This window comes from Pleurodeles waltl, chromosome 1_2 (assembly GCF_031143425.1).
Source record: "Pleurodeles waltl isolate 20211129_DDA chromosome 1_2, aPleWal1.hap1.20221129, whole genome shotgun sequence".
Taxonomy (NCBI): Eukaryota; Metazoa; Chordata; class Amphibia; order Caudata; family Salamandridae; genus Pleurodeles; species Pleurodeles waltl.
Genome location: NC_090437.1, coordinates 926,013,302 through 926,033,110, shown reverse-complemented (window position 1 = coordinate 926,033,110; position 19,809 = coordinate 926,013,302). Strand labels below are relative to the sequence as shown.

The 19,809-nt window shown below is 42.1% G+C and overlaps 1 protein-coding gene across 7 annotated transcripts in view; it reads left to right on the top strand.

Moving 5' to 3' along the window:
• Nucleotides 1–19,809, top strand: part of PCM1 (pericentriolar material 1) — a 713,620-nt gene that overhangs the window by 248,482 nt on the left and 445,329 nt on the right. For all 7 annotated transcript variants that reach the window (XM_069200330.1, XM_069200304.1, XM_069200313.1 and 4 more), the window contains exon 19: nt 7,643–7,865. In XM_069200330.1, coding sequence (XP_069056431.1) covers nt 7,643–7,865 — 223 coding nt within the window. The remainder of the gene's footprint in view (nt 1–7,642; nt 7,866–19,809) is intronic.

Genomic DNA, 19,809 nt, shown 5'->3' with positions numbered 1-19,809 from the left:
CGCAGGTGGTCTCAAGAGCAGCTGCTTTTCATAACGTCACCTTGCATGCTGAACCAATTGAGGATGACTTTTTGTTTAATACACTATCCTCCACTCATAGCCAATACCAAAGCTTACCTATGCTCCCTGGAATGCTAAAACACTCCAAACAGATATTTCAGGATCCTGTTAAAGGCAGGGCCATAACTCCAAGGGTGGAGAAGTACAAGCCACCGCCAACAGACCCTGTTTATATTACGCAGCGATTAACACCAGACTCTGTGGTTGTTGGGGCAACTCACAAAAGAGCAAACTCTCATACCTCGGGAGACGCTCCACCTCCAGACAAGGAGAGTCGCAAATTCGACGCTGCGGGGAAAAAAGGTTGCAGCACAAGCAGCAAACCAATGGCGCATTGCCAACTCACAAGCACTTCTGGCAAGATACGACAGAGCTCATTGGGACGAAATGCAGCATTTCATAGAACACTTACCCAAAGAGTTCCAGAAAAGGGCACAACAAGTGGTGGAAGAAGGACAAAGTATCTCAAATAATCAGATACGGTCAGCAATGGATGCAGCAGATACAGCTGCAAGGACAGTAAATACTGCAATAACAAAAAGGAGACACGCATGGTTGCGTACGTCAGGATTCAAGCTGGAAATACAACAAGCCGTGCTGAATATGCCCTTTAATGAACAGCAGTTGATGGGCCGGAGGTGGACACCGCTATTGAGAAACTAAAAAAAGACACTGATACGGCAAAAGCCATGGGCGCACTCTACTCCCCACAGAGCAGAGGCACATTTTGCAAGACACAATTTAGGGGAGGTTTTCGAAGTCAACCTACAGAAACCACAACCTCCCAAGCAAGGCCCACTTATCAAAGCCAATATCAGTGGGGAAGTTTTCGGGGCCAATATAGAGGGGGACCTTTCCAAAAGAATAGAGGGAAGTTCCAAAGCCCCAAAACTCCTCAAAACAAGCAGTGACTTCCAAGTCACACATCCCCAACACGTAACACCTGTGGTGGGGAGACTAAGCAATTTTTACAAACATTGGGAGGAGATAACAGACACTTGGGTACTGGCAATTATCCAGCATGGTTCTTGCATAGAATTTCTCAAATTCCCTCCAAACGTCCCACCGAAAACACACAATATGTCAAAACAACATATAGATCATCTAGGACTAGAGGTCCAGTCATTGCTACAGAAAGGAGCAATAGAATTAGTACCAATCCAACAGAAAGAAACAGGAGTTTACTCTCTGTACTTTCTCATACCCAAGAAGGACAAAACACTAAGACCTATATTAGATCTAAGAACATTAAATAGCTACATCAAATCAGACCACTTTCACATGGTGACATTACAAGACGTAATCCCACTGCTCAAACAACAAGACTACATGGCAACACTAGACCTCAAGGATGCATATTTCCATATACCAATACATCCTTCACACAGAAAGTACCTAAGATTTGTATTCCAAAGGGTACACTACCAATTCAAAGTGTTGCCATTCGGAATAACTACTGCGCCAAGATTCTTTACAAAATGTCTGGCGGTAGTAGCTGCGCATATCAGAAGGCAGCAAATACATGTGTTCCCATACCTAGACGATTGGTTAATCAAAACCAACACACTAAAACGGTGTTCACAACACACGAAGTACGTCATAGAAACCCTACACAAACTAGGTTTCTCAATCAACTACACAAAATCACACCTTCAGCCGTGTCAAAAACAGCAATACTTAGGGGCAACAATCAACACAGCAAGAGCGATTGCCACGCCAAGTCCACAAAGAGTAAAAGCATTTCACAATGTAATACAGGTCATATATTCAAACCAAAGGATACAAGTCAAAATAGTAATGAAACTACTAGGCATGATGTCCTCGTGCATAGCCATTGTCCCAAACGCAAGATTGCACATGCGGCCCTTACAACAGTGCCTAGCATCACAATGGTCACAGGCACAGGGTCAACTTCTAGATCTAGTGTTGATAGACCGCCAAACATACACCTCGCTTCAATGGTGGAACAGTATAAATTTAAACCAAGGGCGGCCTTTCCAAGACCCAGTGCCTCAATACGTAATAACTACAGATGCCTCCATGATAGGGTGGGGAGCACACCTCAATCAACACAGCATTCAGGGACAATGGGACTCTCGGCAAAAACAGTTTCACATAAATCACTTAGAACTATTGCCAGTATTTCTAGCGTTAAAAGCATTTCAACCAATAATAACACAAACACATTCTTGTCAAAACAGACAACATGACAACAATGTATTACCTAAACAAAGAGGGAGGAACACACTCAACGCAGTTGTCTCCTGACACAGAAAATATGGTATTGGGCGATACACAACCACATTCGCCTAATAGCACAGTTCATTCCAGGGATTCAGAATCAAATTGGCAGACAATCTCTCTCGGGATCACCAACAGATCCACGAATGGGAGATTCACCCCCAAGTACTACACACTTACTTCCAGAATTGGGGAACACCACAAATAGATCTGTTTGCAACAAAAGAAAACGCAAAATGCCAAGGCTTCGCATCCAGGTACCCACAAGATCAGTCTCTGGGCAATGCGTTATGGATGAGTTGGTCAGGGATATTTGCATATGCTTTTCCCCCTCTCCCACTCCTTCCATATCTAGTAAACAAGTTGAGTCAAATCAAACTCATACTCATAGCACCAACTTGGGCAAGACAACCTTGGTACACAACACTACTAGACCTCTCAGTAGTGCCTCATATCAAACTACCAAACAGACCAGATCTGTTAACTCAACACAATCAACAGATCAGACACCCCAATCCAGCATCGCTGAATCTAGCAATTTGGCTCCTGAAGTCTTAGAGTTCGGACACTAAGACCTTACACAGGAATGTATGGAAGTCATAAAACAGGCTAGAAAACCAACCACTAGACATTGCTATGCAAATAAGTGGAAAAGGTTTGTTTATTATTGTCCTAATAATCAAATTAAACCCTTACACGCATCTGCTAAACACATTGTAAGCTACTCGCTACATTTGCAAAAGTCAAAACTAGCTTTTTCATCCATTAAGATACATCTTACCGCAATTTCAGCTTACCTGCAAATTACCCACTCAACTTCACTGTTTAGGATACCATTCATAAAAGCCTTTATGGAAGGCCTAAAAAGGATTATACCACCAAGAACACCACCAGTTCCTTCATGGAACCTCAACATTGTCTTAACGCGACTCATGAGGCCACCTTTTGAACCCATGCACTCATGTGAAATGCAATATTTAACATGGAAAGTTGCATTTCTAATTGCCATCACATCTCTAAGAAGAGTCAGTGAAATCCAAGCATTTACCATACAAGAACCATTTATTCAAATACACAAGCATAAAGTAGTTCTACGGACAAATCCAAAATTTTTACCAAAAGTCATATCACCGTTCCACTTGAATCAAACAGTAGAACTACCAGTGTTCTTCCCACAGCCAGATTCTGTAGCTGAGAGAGCACTACATACATTAGACATCAAAAGAGCGTTAATGTACTACATTGACAGAATAAAACATATTCGGAAAACAAAACAATTATTTGTTGCTTTCCAAAAACCTCATACAGGAAATCCAATTTCCAAACAAGGCATTGCTAGATGGATAGTTAAATGCATTCAAACCTGTTATCTCAAAGCAAAAAGAGAACTGCCTATTACACCGAGGGCACACTCAACTAGAAAGAAAGGTGCCACCATGGCCTTTCTAGGAAACATTCCAATGACTGAAATATGTAAGGCAGCCACATGGTCAACGCCTCATACGTTTACCAAGCACTACTGCGTGGATGTGTTAACAGCACAACAAGCCACAGTAGGACAAGCAGTACTACGAACTTTTTCAGACAACTTCAACTCCTACAGGCTGAACCACCGCTTTTGGGGAGATAACTGCTTACTAGTCTATGCAAAGCATGTGTATCTGCAGCTACACATGCCATCGAACGGAAAATGTCACTTACCAGTGTACATCTGTTCGTGGCATGAGACGCTGCAGATTCAATAATTAAATAAAAACGATTATAACTTCACTGCATCTGTGTTATTGCCTTTGTTTGTATGAGACATAATACATCTGTGAGAAAAGGGTAATTTCCGTTTAACCATGACAACCCTGAGATATCTTACTTAGAGTCCATGCGTAAGCGACTGCTACAAATCACCTTTTACTATTGTGTTTCTGGTTAGGTACTGCTAGTGAGCCGGTAAGGTTTGGACAACAGTTACAACTAGTTGTAGGAAGAGACTTAGTCACCTACAAACGAAAGTACTGTCACCCTGAGACCAGCAGTCTTGCTCAGAGCAAGAGTCCAAACTACGACATGGCGCCACCAACGATGGTGTTTAGACACTAATTTACAGATACCCTGACTATCACTGTCTCACAGACAACAGGTACCCTAAGTACCATTATACGGAGACGTCCATGGTCTTTGGGAGAATCCTCCTCAGCTGAACAGGTAACACCTAATTAAGCTGTAGGTTGTTTGAGCTCGAACTCATAAAAAAGGAAAAAAGAAAACTTCCCCTATTTTGGTGTTCCGTTTCTCTAAACAACTATGGCTGATACCATAGACATTCCTGCGAATGCTAGACCTGCACTTACACAACATTTATTAGCGCATGGCCTTACAGAAGAGGGTGGTGATGTTACTCTGGTTATAGAAGCGACTGAAGCATACCAAACAGAGACTTTTAACAGTAGGGTCACCTTTCCTGAGGCTGACCAAAGAACACATACATTTCACACATATGAAATTGCGAATGTACCTATAAGATACGAAGCATACCATTATCATGAAATATCGCTCACATATCAAGAGCATCAGAACTGGTTTGAAGGCGCCCTACCACATGTACTAAGACGGGTGAGGCTAGGTCCTTTAAGTAATGAGGGACCTACATGGCCTATGTTTGCCACATGTACACCTCACCCAGGCATACAGAATATGCCGATCCCAGATTTACGAGTCCTATATAATGAATTAGTGGCATTATATAGACGATTGGTTCAGTTTGTAATGCGATCATTGAACACTACACCAGCGCGTCCAGCACCGCCAGTAGCTGGTGGATATCAATTGGCTATTGGGATTAATCCACAGACAGTGCATACTATTATGGGTAAAGTGCCCACGGAACGGGAAAAAATACCGTTCTAGATTGCCCAGAAAAAAAATCAGCTGGAAGCTGTGTTCCCCCATACGGGCCACAGGAAAAACATAGACTGCTCACTATGTGCTTGCCGTTTGGGATGGTTCCCTCGGTGGATGAATGTGCCACATGGGGGACAGTCTTCTCTGCCGTTTATACTACCACACATGGTACCCCTACACTTGCCAATTTACCGGAAGTGTTAAAAGAAATACAAAATGAGCATGGAGCTGCACTGGCCCTGAATCTGGGGATGAAATTGATGCGTAACTTGACGCCGTCTCCTCGATAATACTAAGTAATATTAAAGGGGAAGCAGTGGCACTGGCAATACGCCAGCGTCTCCGGGAAACTTCAAATATGGAACAAGAGAGACAGCTACCGAAAATAATTTCCGATACCTATACTAGTATAGGACGGGATAGTTTGGGAGCCAAACCTAAAAAATTGGAATTACCAAGTATCACCCATAAGGAAGGTACAAAGAAGGCACAAGAGGGCTCTAAAAAGGGTTGGGACAAAAAAAAGATTTCAAAGACAGGAGAAATAAAAGAGCTGATTCTCCACATCTGGAGTACTCCGAAAAGAGGTATAATATCAAGATCGACGTCCGGAATACGTGAAAGAAAAAAAAAGACTTGCCACAGTCTACCATTAAAAAAGAAGAAAAGACTACTCAGCAAAAGCCACAATTTAAAAAGAAGAAAGTGTCAGCACTGACAGTTAAAAATGCCAGTAGTATTGAGAACACTGTTGAGGAACAAGAAGTGGGCCGTGACTCTGTTGGACAGCGCAGCAGAGGTCACGATATGTCGCCAGAGTCTGAAAGATCATCTGGATGCGACAGCAACTAGCGATTACATTGCGGTTGAGACAGTGGATGGCCGCGTTCTCCCACCCGATCGGGTTTATGATTTAACAATTCAGATAGAGGGAGACGTGGAATGCATTATTAGTGTGATATTTTGCGATGAACTTACTAGTGATATCCTGTTGGCCGAGAGGAGACTGGCCACCTGAACATGTCCGCAAGCTCACACATGGGGAAGAAGTCATTTTGCCTTCTTTTTCCGATCTTGTTCCGGAGGCAGACAAAAAAGCCTATGCTGCTAAATGGGCTTTAGCACAGGCACCTGCACTATACCGTAATCATGTAGGGTGGGACAAGGCCTCTCCTTGTCATGTTATTCCCGTTAGGTCTACACCCCACCCGCAGCCACAATACCCTGTTAAGCATAAAGCAAAAGCTCAGGTGACGGAGATACTGTCACAACTTGAGTACCAGGGAGTGATTGAGCCCTGTACATCGGCGATGAATAATCCATTATTTCCCGTTGCAAAACCAGATCATTCATATAGAATAGTGGTTGATTATAGTCACTTAAATAGTCATACACGCACATATGCTATACAAAATTCACACAGCACAGCACTGATAAATGCCATAGAACGGAAAATGTTACTTACTCAGTAAGCACCTGTATGTGGCATGTAGTGCTGCAGATTCACATGCGTCCTCTTTCCTCCCCAGACACCTGTGGCTGTTTAAGTTATATTTGTACATATGTACATTTGTACTTTCATGGACATCTTTATCTATAGTTCTCTTACACTCCCTTTCCTTACCCGCCTGTGGGAAAACAATCTAACAAAAGAGTCTATGCCCATGTACACTATCACCGATAGGAGGAGTCACTCAATCATTCCGGACCCAACACTAGATGGGAAGAGTATGCAGAGCATGTGAACCTACAGCACTACATGTAACAAAGAGATGCTTGCTGGGTAAGTGGTGTTTTCCTTAACTTCATTATGAATTATTTGCATCCTTATAGCAACCTTTTGATGCTCAGGCACACTTTATGCATTTGAAACACAATCCTGAAGCCTGTATGTCTGACAGTATTGTGCTGATTCATACTGAAACAGAAATGTATAAATGGTGTTTGCATACTTTAACACACAAAATTGATGAGGGTTAGCCTGGTTGAATTTTCCTCACACATTTTTTCCACAGGGTTACTTCCTCACAAATACGGACTTTTAAGTTTCTTTTTTCTTGCATGCAGCTCTCTGACTTTTCTTCTGAGTCCTCAACATTGTGAAGTAGCCAGATGGCTAAAGTCTGAAAATACTAAATACATCAGTTCGTCCGAGCGAGGAATGTATTCTGTTAAGTAAAGATTTCTGAGAGAGAACTATCATTACAAATCAAAACGTTTTCAGTAGCTGCATTATGCTTAAGAGATACTCTAAAAGTATTTTATTAAAGAATGATGAGCTTGCGGTGATGTTGCTTAACTGATGCAAACAATCTTGTAATGTAAGTTAAAATGTTAAAATATCCATTATCTGTTTGCTTGGAAAGTTATTATTTTATGCGCTGTAAGCAGGGACAGAGGGAAGCACAATACTTACAAATGTTTTATTACTTATAAAACTTCTAAGGTGGAAGAATTCCCGCCCTTTTTCAGCGGATGGCAATTATCGACCTTCCAGTAAAACAAGGCAACAGCAGAATATTAGTATGAGACGCCAAGAAAATCATAGGTGGGTGTCTGAGCTCTCGTACGTAGAAGAAAAGGAGCAGTGGCAGGAGCAGATCACCCAGCTTAAGAAGCAACTTGAATTCAGCACCAACATATGCCAGACATTGATGCAGGATCAACAGGTATGCAGCTGTCATAATTTGTGTTGTTAATAAATACTGTTAAGGACTTTATCCAAAAGGTCTTTTTATCCTCGCAAGCACGAGTACTCTAAACAGATAGCTATGTCCTGAGCAGGCTTCAAATGCTAGTTAACCTTGAGGAATTGTATAAAAACCTGACCAATGCTAAATGAGTTTAGAACAGCTGTAGATAAGATTGTTCAATTTATGGGACTTAAAAAGGGTGCCAGGTGATCTGGAGAAGTTAAGTCCCCAATGATGGCTGTCCTGCGTTGTGAATGCTGAAATTGTTCCCAGAGTCATACCCAACCCAAGGTTGGAGTCAAAAACTCTTTGGAGTGTGAATTCTTTAGTAGTTCACTTCAGCCATAATCCAGTTTCTGTCGCGAGGATTGATGCTGACTTAAGACAAATAGTAAATGAGCCCATTAGTGTCATGTAAGTTAAGGATGCGATTAACTTCTTCTCTGGCTCCAGACACCTACACCATGATGGTGCAAATTGACATTAGATGCATTGTGCGGTGTAGAAATGCTGTCTTCAAAAGGACACACTCATTCTGTTCACAAAAATCCTTCAGTATTCAACTATTGAGCATGTTAAATCTAATTAATCTTATACGTTTTTGCAGTCTGTGTTGCTAATAGACATTATCAATCAAATAGTTGCCAAACAAAAAAGGCTTTTACTGCTCATGCTCAAAATAATATTTCTGAATCCAGTTGATCACTTTCCTGGCACATTCAGTACCTTTAATTCATGCACAATGTTTTCTATACCCATGGTTGCATCTTGTAGATGCAGAGAAGGCATTTGGCTAATGTTGAATGGCTGTTCCTTTTTAATGTCCTTCACCGGATGGGGATTGTTTATCTGTTTGACAACAAGATTATTTCAAATGCTTGTGCTCATAAAGTTACATCAGATTTGTTGGAGTTTTCTGGGAGTACCGGGCATGCTTGCCTCTCCTCCTCTATTTCTATTTGTTCTTGTTTTAAAAGCCAATTTCTTGCCTTGCAATTGTCAAGCATACACATTTGGGAATACCTTTTACATGACATTTATTGATTAAAATAACAATGATTTTCGTGGTCTCTCTTTGGTGTCCTGAGCTGCACGGAACACCAAGCACACAAAGTGGAGAATGCTAGGGGCTCCAAGTAACCACCACTCTAGTTGTTTGATCTAGGAAAACAGGTCAGCCTCCTAACCCTCAGTGATGCTGGGGTAGGTGTGGGCAAGCAGTCATACCCAGCTCAAAGTAGGTGGTGTAGTTCCACTCTAGATACAGTATTAACCTAATTTTCACAGTTACAGTAAAAATAGAAATGTCCAGCCGGATTTGTGGTCACACAATACATTAATAATACCTCAATAATCTACATAAATATATTTGCAGTTTATATAAGTCAAATGATAGTGCACTGCATTAGAAAAGCAATAATGGAGCAATGGTATAGGCAATATAGTAGAAAAACTAGAACCTCTGGCTATGCGCAAAATATTAAGTTGGCAATCACAAGCTAACAAAACTCCAATGTTTTGTACCAAAATGCAATTTTGGAGCTTTTGACTGAGTTGAATTATGTTGCAAATAATAGATGTTCACAATCACTAGCTGATCCATAATCCTTCTTCTAATTTCAACTATTATGAGTTACTAATGTTTACCCCGCCTGACCCTAAAGTTTGTAAACTCCTGAACTAGATTTAAATCATGTAGGTTATACCGGTTTCACTTACAAAACAAGAGGATATTGCGTCAGTGAAAGGAATGTGCATTTTTGCAGCATGTTAATGAGCACGTTCTTTCAAATCCACATTGTACAGGTAGGCAAGCTATAGCTTGGATCATTTACTTCCTCTTTCTGGTTCAGAGGTATTATCAGTTCTGTGACTCAACCAACTGTATTCAGTAAACAAGCATACAAAAAAGGTTTTGAAGGAAGATGCTAAATTAACTGTATGAAAATGACTAAAAGGTGCATGAAAGATGTAAAATAAGTCATTTAAAATGTTCCCATTATGGAATGCCTATTTCACTTGAGGCGAATGCCATATGGACTTTTTACTTTACTTTACTTAACATGGGACCATAATAAGATGGAATGCCTCATATATTAAATGTTTTGATCCAAGAAAGTAAATACGCTTCAGAGTGATGGACATTGTGCACATTGTGCTCAAACAGAACACCAGGTTTCTATCTAATCCCATCAGTGGGCAGGTATAGAAGAATGTAAAGAAAGCACTGAAATGGGTGGTGAAAAGAAAGACATAGACCACTACTCAGTTATTGATTTGGACGAAGATGATCACAGGTCGCCTCCATCAAAGGCAGAGGAGGCAGACTCTGGAAAATGTGGTGCTCCAGCAACCAATAAGAAACCTGCAAAATCATGATCAAACTGTGTTCCTAGATCAGTATCTAAACTCCCTTCAGAAACTAATGGTTCTTTGACTTTTCAGTACGGACAAAATCATAGTCATCCTCTTTACTCTGATTGATCTCTTTCTCCCTTCCTAACAAAATTTTAAAGTAAGTCTTTACCTGAAAGCTTCCCTTTTCCGAGCAGGGAAGAGCTGCTCCCTTGACCAGAAAGCTGTCATTAGGCTGGCAATGTGATGTTTTTAAAACAGCAAAAAACATTATTAAAGGGGCCATAGGCATAAGAACAGTGTTGGGTTAGTAGTGCATTCACTTTATTAAAGAACATTTAAACGTCTGATAGAGACTACTCTTTGTAGATTCCTCACCTTGTGAATTTCCACGGACACCTGACTGGATTGAGAATTCTTTTTGGTACAATTCCCTTTTGTGTTGATAAGTAGTGTTCTGCAGCTCTGCCTCAGTGCCCTCTAGACGTTGAGGCTTCTCTATCTGCTCCACCCTGCTCACTGGTGTCAGTTTCTTTTTTTCCAAACTTTCTGATGCAGATCTGGAGTTCCATTGAATACAGTCAGATTGATCATTTTCTTTTCTCTGAATTTTTTGTATGTGCAAGAGACATGTCTCCTCCAGAATTGACAGGGTTTAAACATTCCAAAGATTGCAACCTACAGATATTTGTGACAGAGATCCATGATGTGTGCCTCTTGTGCCTTGCATTCAGGCATGACTCAACGTTGTTAGAATGCAGCACAAAGATGAGCAAGAAGGCCATTTCAGAGGAAGTCAATGAGGCCCCGGTGCTGGTGGAAAGCGTGGTTGAACACTCGCTCCCAGGACCGCTCTTGTAACTATAGAAAGCTGGCTATTTATGCAGTGCCCCAGTATCGGGGTACACTATGCAGACAATACAGGCAAGCCTTATTGGTTGACAGGGGTTAAAGTATTAACCTGAATTGATCTCTTTTGTGGTAGTGTGGGCGAGCAGTTTAAGCTTATCAGAGGGTAGTGCTAAGCATTTATTGAACACCCAGAGTTAATAAATGAGACACGTACTCAAAAAGAAACTCTAGGCCAATTTTTGAAAAATATAACAATTGTAATATTAGTTTTAGACACCTGTTCGAGGTATTACTTGTGAGGTAAATATTACACACAAATGCGCTTTTACGCAGTAATGCTTTTCAATGGATCAGAAACACTGCATATGGGTACTCACAGTTTTCTCAGGGGTCCCCTTTAAGTCTTAGGGTGCTAGGAGTCAAGGTCACAAGAACCACCAGCAGTTTGGTTTTACCTGCCCAGGGGTGTCCAGGCGCAGAGTGCTGGATGAGTCTTGTGCCTTGCATGCTGCACGGTTCACGAAGAGGGGGTGCCACCTAGAAAAAGGCTGCAGAAGAGGGACTTGGGGACAAGTTCACAAACTCCCAATGTTGGACTGAGTTTGTGAGGGTCCTGGGAGCAAGGGAAAACAGTTGATAGTCGTGGTCCCAGGCTGGGAAGCCTGGGTGAAGAGTCTTGGTTGGCTGGTCCTGTGCGTCAAAGGTGCTCAGTTCTTGGTTAGACCTGCAAAGGTGGAAGAAAAACAGACAGTCCGGCATCTCTTGTGGCCAGCCTCATCAATTCAGTCATTGCTTGTGGGCCAGTCCTCTTTTTGCTGTGGTGGTGTCTGGTCCCATACATAAACCAGACTCTGGTATTGATGCAGGGTGACTCCTGGTGGGCTTAGCTTCTCCAAACTTCGTGGGGCGATGGGTCTGTCCTCTTGGAGCACAGTGACTTTCCTCCTGGGTGACTTCTGCGTTGGTGGACCCAGTGATCAGTAGATCGGTGGACCTACCTTTGTGGTCACTGCCTGCAGGTTGCAGGGAAGTGGCTGCTCCTCACCAAGGGAGATGTTAGCTGATTTGCAAAGTGCTGAGCACCCTCTGAGGCTTTTAGGAGTTACACAGCTGCAGGATGAGTCGAGCCCAGGCGATTGTCAGGATAGCAGCAGGTAGGCAGGGTTTGGTGCCAAAATTCAAGGCTGGTCCACACTTCTCGCATTGGTCAGCTCTTCTTTGTCCTCCTTCTTCAGTCAGATGAATCTGAGTTCCTGGTGCCAGGAGGCCACCTAAATACTCGATTTAGGGACGTTTAGTGGAGTGCAGGGTAGTAGCCAATGGACTACTTAACCCAGGGGTGACTACAATTCCCTATATGACCAGTTCCTTTGGGGAGTGGACATAACCCTGTGTTATGCTTTCATTAATGACCAAGCTGACAAAACAAAATATCTGGAGTGCACTTCTTAGTTCAAAGAAGACATTTATTATTACTTCACCACGAGGTTCCTAAAAAGAGATTAGTAGGTCGAAAGCACACGTTTAAAAATAGTCACAGCAATGAAAGGAAAAAATATCAAAATGATTATCAACTGCAATGTGCACAGCAAATATATGTGATTATATTATACCATAATTGCAAAGCATAAAGTAAAAATTAATCACCGTAGGGCCTGCCAAGCTCTTCATTTTTCTCATGCCAGCAAGAAGATGACCCCATTCAACTGCGAGAAAGAGATATCCACCCTCACGGGACAAGTGTCTGTGTCAGGCATTCTACGTCTAACCCTGACTTTGGTCATGGAAATTCCCTCGCTGCTGAGCAGGGCCTCTTTTATAGCTTAAACAACCATGGAAAGAGCCTTCTCAGATGGAAATATTCAAACATGCTGGCTACTGTAGGTCAGAGTTGGAAGAAAAACGTTGAAAACTGGCCAGCCTTTCAAGGCTGTCCTTCCAAGGCCGACCTGTTCCCTGCACTGAAGAAAACAAAACATATGTGCTCTCTTATGAACTGTTCGTGTTCGGTGAGGAAAAAATACAAAGAAACAAGCTTTGTTTACCATGTGGAAAAACATAGCTCAACTGCAATGTCTGATGCCACGATAAAGCCAATAGGCAGCTAAACTGAATACAAAATGTAATCTGCAACTGGTGAACACTGACCAACTAATATGCAAAGTGGTGCAACATAAAGTCAGTGGTCAAACATACCTATTCTTAATACATTTCCACCCTCTGACCAATGACTTTGTGTACTTTTCTGGTATTTCAAAACAAAGAAAACATCATAAGCAAATCAGGTTTGCATTGTATACAGCAACATAATGCAATGATAAAAGCAATCATTGTAGGATTAACGTATTGATCTTATAAACATTTAAATCAGACACACCTACAATGAAAAGACTGAAACTTATATATTCTGATTGGAATAATAACTGATTGAATAGCGTCTCTAGGATAACAAGTGGGTGTACAATTAGATGGAAACATCATGAGTTCTAATGATGTAAAGGTACACGATCCACCTGAAAGGTTTGCTGGAATATAAGTGAAAGACAGGTTTCCACATGAAAATCAGCCAGCCAACTGGCAATTTTGCTTAATGAGACTGGCAGCAGTCATCAGATAACAAGCCATGGGTTAGTTGCAGTGGAAGAATGTAATCAAGTGTTGACAGAACATACATTGTACTCTGTATTGTTCCCATGTAGAACTTGAATCAGTGAAGCGCAATTTGCACTAAATGGATCCATATGTTTTGTAGTTTAAAAGCAACAGGAGCGTTGCTCAAAGGTTATCAATCAGGTTCAGGTTTGGGGTGCGGTCCCTCCCCGACCCCACACTCAAACGCCCAAAGGGAGACTACACAGCACACTCGAGGTCAGTGGCAAGTCGTAGTAGGATCTGGAAAAGAAACAAGTATGACTTTTCTTGCAAATAACATTTGTCATCTGAAATGTGCTCTCCTTTTTCCTTTCCTTGTTTTATAATCAGCAGGACGTTATTGGGGCCCTTTGCTATAATTTCTACAGGTTCTGGAAGACCATTTGGGGATTCAACCCGCACCTTAGCACTGAAGTTTTTATCTGCTGCACCACAGCTTCCTTTTCCTAGCACTGTCAGAAGGGGAAGGGCTGGGGCAGTCCCCTTCCTTACCAAACCTCCATACACTGCACTTATGACACGTTGGGCAATTCTGTCACCAATTTGAATGAATAAGTCAACTTCTCCACTATTTAACAGAATAACTTTGATTCTCCTTGGTAATCTGCATCAGTCACTCCCCCTAAAACCTGAATACCTTTAAGGGTCAACCCAGATCTGGGAGCAATCAATCCAAAATGCTCTGGGGGAATCTGTATTCCAATACCTGTTTCACACATCGCTATGTCCAGGGGTTTTAGTATGTAAGCTTGTAAAGCATGCAAGTCGAGACCTGCAGATTCGGGTGTGGCTCTGTAAGGAGCTGACGCTTCAGGTTTTATTTCCCAGTATGTGATGGTATTGGTGGCCACATATGGTTGTATTTGCAAAGCTGGAGTTAACATTCACATCAAAGGTGTTTCAGCATTTGTTACTGGTCTATTGTTCTGAATCTGGAGGGCTTCATTTAAATGCTCTCTCCGGTTTTTCAAAGTTCCATCAGATAATTTTCTCAATTGAGCTTTCAGTAAACCATTCATTCTCTCAATCAGTCCTGAGTCCTGTGGATAATAAGGGATATGATATATCCACTCAATATTGTGCTGAGAACATTAGTCCTGTACCAATTTGCCTTTGAAGTGTGACCCATTGTCACTCTGGAGTGGTACTCCATAGTATAACATTAACAAGTCCAGAGTTCTGATAGTATTGTGCTGAGTAGCATGGTTGCAAGGGACAGCAATCAAGTATCCAGAATAAGTGTCCAGTACGATACAGGCGTATTGACACCCACGACTAATCGGTAGTGGTCCAATGAACTCAATTTGCCATATCTGTCCTGGTAACTTTCCTCTCCCCAATTAATCTTTGACTGTTTGTGGGACAGATCTCTGTTGTGTGTGCCGACAAATAGGACATTGCAAAATTACAGTTTTTATCAAATCTAGGGGAATATGCATCCCTCTAATCTCTGCCCACCTGTGAGTGGCTTTTTCTCCCAGGTGTCCACATTTCTGGTGTGCCCATTTAGCCATCCCCACCAAGTCAGAATTCTGGGTTGACACTTCTGCCTCTGAACGTTTGTCTTTGACGCCTGCAAGGGAATTGAACCAGCGTTCCAATGAGTCAATGGGACAATGAGCATCTGTGACTTTACTCTGTTCTAACATTTCCCAAATTTCCTGCCACAACTGTTTGCCCCACATCTCTTTGAATAAATGAACCAGTTATGTGCAAGCCATGTGGAAAGCCAAACGGCTAATCCATTGGCAGTGAATCAAGAATCAGTGTAAAAATGACAGGTACCAAGGAGCTCTTGCTTTAGAACCTTACACACAGTGTACAACTCTGCATATTGGCTACTTTTTCATTTTCCTGTGGTAGACAACGACTTTTCAGTGACTGAATTGTATAACACTGCTTTCCATTGACTTTTAGTACCCACGTATTTCAATGAATCATTAGTAAAATAAACATGCTTTCTATTCTCAGGGGACAAGAATTCAAATGGTGCACTCCATTTTACTGGTGACTTTTGGACCTTTGGTACTCCCTGCACCCTCTCCTCATCCTGTACAGGGGCTTGTTACACCAGTTCATGTAGGGCTGCAGTGCCTGTCGGTCCTAATTGAGCCCTTTCTTGTATGTACCATATCCAATGTATGACACTAGTCTCTTGTGCATCTCCTGTACTATGAGATTTAGGTGAACTCTAACCCACTGCATGACTGATATTGCAGGTTTCAGAATTACATTATAACCTAGTGTCCTTTGCTCAGTATTCCCTAGAACCCAATAACAAGTCAAAAGATGTTTTTCAAAAGAAGTATAGCGCTCCACAAAGTCAAGTGGGTTTCTAGTCCAAAGCCCCAGGGGCACCCTTGCCCTCCTCTGTTTGTGCCACATTCTCCAGTTTGCATATTGTCCCCGAACAGTTAGTAACTCAATGTTTCCCTCTTGCACTGTTCACAACTCTAAAGTCTGTTGGATCATTCAAACTCATGTTTTTTCCTAGTTTCTTTGTACCAAAGCGTTAAGATTTTACTCAGATGAGTCATGCTGTTTCCAAAAATCTGACAATCTCATGAAACTGTGTCTCTTGCTTAGTGCAGATAGTGGCAACCTCCAAAAGGTTCAGTTTTACCTGTAACAACATCTCTCTATGTTCTGGATTCCACTGAATTCCCAGAAACTGCACATTTTGCGACAGTATCTGTGTCTTTTCTGAATTAATTATACACATCGTACTCTGTAAAAGTGGTCTGAATATAGCGGTAACATCGTCGACTTCTTTCTCAGTGTAATCTTTTAAAGAATTCATTTCAACTCCTGCCAAAAACTATTTTTTGCTCTGCGCACAGAGAATTATGCTCTGCTCATGAGGCTCACACTGGCCCCCACCTTTTTTAACCTCCTCATTATCGGAATGTGAAAAGCCAGATTTTCCTGTAACAGCTTGGTAGATTTCAACTTTATCTTGCAATAATTTGTTCTGCCTGACTTGCACTCTTAATTTCTTCTTTTCATATTCTAACTTTTTACATCTCTCATGTATTTTTCTGAAAACAGACAAAAGTATCCAAACCCTCCTGTCAAGAACAAAAGGGACATCATTCCTTTCATAAAGCACCTTTTCTAAATAGGAAGGCACTGTAGTTTTATCCAAGCACCCATCCCAAAACTTAGAAAGTCCTGACAAACAAGAAAACATGTTTGTCACAATCCCATAAGGCAGTTTAATTTCACGTGCATTTTCAAATATGTTTTGCGATGCTTTTTTAATTCTCTAAAGAAAAACATATTTAAACTTTTAAATCATGCACTTCCAGCCTCCAACCCCCCCCCCCCCCCAAAAAAAAATCAAAATGATTCTCAACTGCTATTTACACAGCAAATTTATGTGATTATATTATAGCATAATTGCAAAGCAAAGGATAAAGTAAAAACTCCTCACCGTAGGGCCTGCCAAGCTCTTCATCTTTCTCATGCCAGCAAGAAGATTACCCCATTCAACTGCGAGAAAGCGATATCCACCCTCACGGGGCAAGTGTCTGTGTTCAGGCATTCAATGGCTAATCCTTACTGAGGCCATTGAAATTCCCTCGCTACTGAGCAGGGCCACCTCTTTTATAGCTTAAACAACCATGGAAAGAGCCTTCTAAAAGGCCCTCCCCCTCTTAGATGGAAATATTCAAACATGCTGGCTACTGTAGGTCAGAGTTGGAAGAAAAACGTTGAAAACTAGCCAGCTTTTCAAGGCTGACCTGTTCCCTGCACTGAAGAAAAAAAAAATATGTCCTCTCATCATGAACTGTTCGTGTTCGATGAGGAAAAAATATGAAGAAACAAGCTTAGTTTACCATGTGGAAAAACACAGCTCAACTGCAATGTCTCAACAGCAATGTCTAATGCCATGATAAAGCCAGTAGGCAGCTAAACTGAATACAAAATGTAATCTGCAACTGGTGAACACTGAACAACTAATATGCAAAGTGGTGCAACACAGTCAGTGGTCAAACATACCTATTTTTAATACACTCTGTTCCAGAGTTCCTAATTCCAGCAGGACAAGATGGTGAAACCCTTCCTTTGTGGACTACATCAGGCGGCCCACCATAGGGGTGTGACTAGCCTGGTGGTGCAACAATCCCGCTTGCATAGCTTATTTTCAGTCTCTCCTGGTGCCAAATGGGCCTCAAGGCATGGGGTGGCATCTCCTAGTTCTGGGGGAAGCCAGGATCACATATCAAAGGCAACAGGGACTTTGAAGCCCCTTGGCCTTGGTATGCAGAATCGCTAGCCATCCTGCTGGAGGAGTTGTGAACACCTTGCTCCAGAGCAGGCATTGTTTCTGGCCTCTGAGAGCATGGGCTCTCATCTCGAGGGGTCAGAAACACATCTGTGGTGGCAGGCTGGTAGATACCAGTCAGCCAACACACTAGAAGATTTGTAGGTTTCAAGGGGCACCTCTAACTTGCCCTCTGAGCACGTCATAATAAATTCAGTACTCACATTAGTATGGATTTGTTAAGACAAGACGTTTGATACCAAACACCATAAGTTTCAGTAAAGCCATTATGTAGCCTGGTAAAACGTAATGATCAGTGCCCAGTACATACCTTAAGATGGCTTCCTTGTTCACTTGTATTATCTAGTAATCCAACCAGACATCGCAGGGGCATACCTGCTCATGCAGATATATTCTCACATAAAGTATAATTCACCCTACCTTAAGCCTTAAGGCTGTAAGGCCTGCTGTAGGAATGACTTGCATATATTCGATGCAGTGATTGTGGGGCTTGGCACACTGAGTGTGCCATGTCGTGTTTTCACTCATGCCTTACACCATTACACGCAGTCTGTAAGGGCGAGCTGTGTGCAATTTTGTATGGGGGTCCGTTAAGATGGCACAATATATGCTGCAGCCCTTAAGGACTTTGGTATCCAGGCCCTAGGTACCAGTGGTATCATTTACTAGGGACTTGTAGAGGTACTAAAGTGTGTGCCAACTGTACACAGTTAGACCTTTTACCTTGTTTTAGGGAGAGAGCACTGGCACTGTAGACCTAGTTATGAGGAACCTTCACTCGAAAAACCTCATTACTAGTGGTAAACAGTGGGGGTGACCATATCAGAAGGGGCACTTTCTTACAATGAATGTTTGTCTTCGAAGTTCAGCAGTTAAGGAAGATCAAAGAAACAGAAAAAGTTGAATCCTTGGTCCCACCACTTTTACTGTTCAGAGTTGCATGATGCCACATGAGCCTCTTGATTACCAGTAGTTTCCTCCACTCTGAACAGATTCTGCAATTGGTCCTGATGCGCCCACACTTCCATTAGTAATACCTCAACATCTTAAGTTCAAAATGGCCCTAATATCATTTTTTGTGTTTCTCTGGATCCCTTAGGAGCACCATCAAGCTCTAAGGATCTGAGTTGGCCTCTGTTTTCATTATTGCCGGCAGATCCATCTTTATTGCCTTCTGCTCCACTGACCTGGCTTTGAGGCTGGCCCTGTCTCTGAGCCCGGCTCCATTTGTCCCGTCATTGGTGACCAGTCTGATACAGCCTCTAATGCCACAACCAACGCTGCCACCCTGGGTCTTGGTGCTGGCTTCAAATCTGGTAAATGTTTTGGATTCCTATATTCCTGTTCATTTACGATGCCCAAAAAGGATGGGCGTTTCAGTCCTATTCTCGATCTGAATCCTTTGAGTTTCTTTCTCTCGAAGGGCAAGTTCAAGATGCTCACACCGGTCCAAATTCTGTCTGCCCTGGCCTCAGGAGATTGGATGTTGGCTTTGGATATGCAGTGTACCTATTTCGGCATCACTTTCCTTGCGGTTTCAGGTAGCATTACCCATAACTTGAATATAAAGGACAAGTTCAGTGCTAACAACTTTGCCTTATACTGTGTGATGGAGACCTGTGGGATCCATGATGTCTACTATGGGAGACACTTGTTTTCTTCTTCCCTGGACCTCTTATGAGAGCATTCAGGTATAGCTCTCTCCGGAGTGTTTTTTTTCAACCCTCTCTATGCCTTTAATCCTAATGGTATTGTCAAAAACAGGTTCTGATA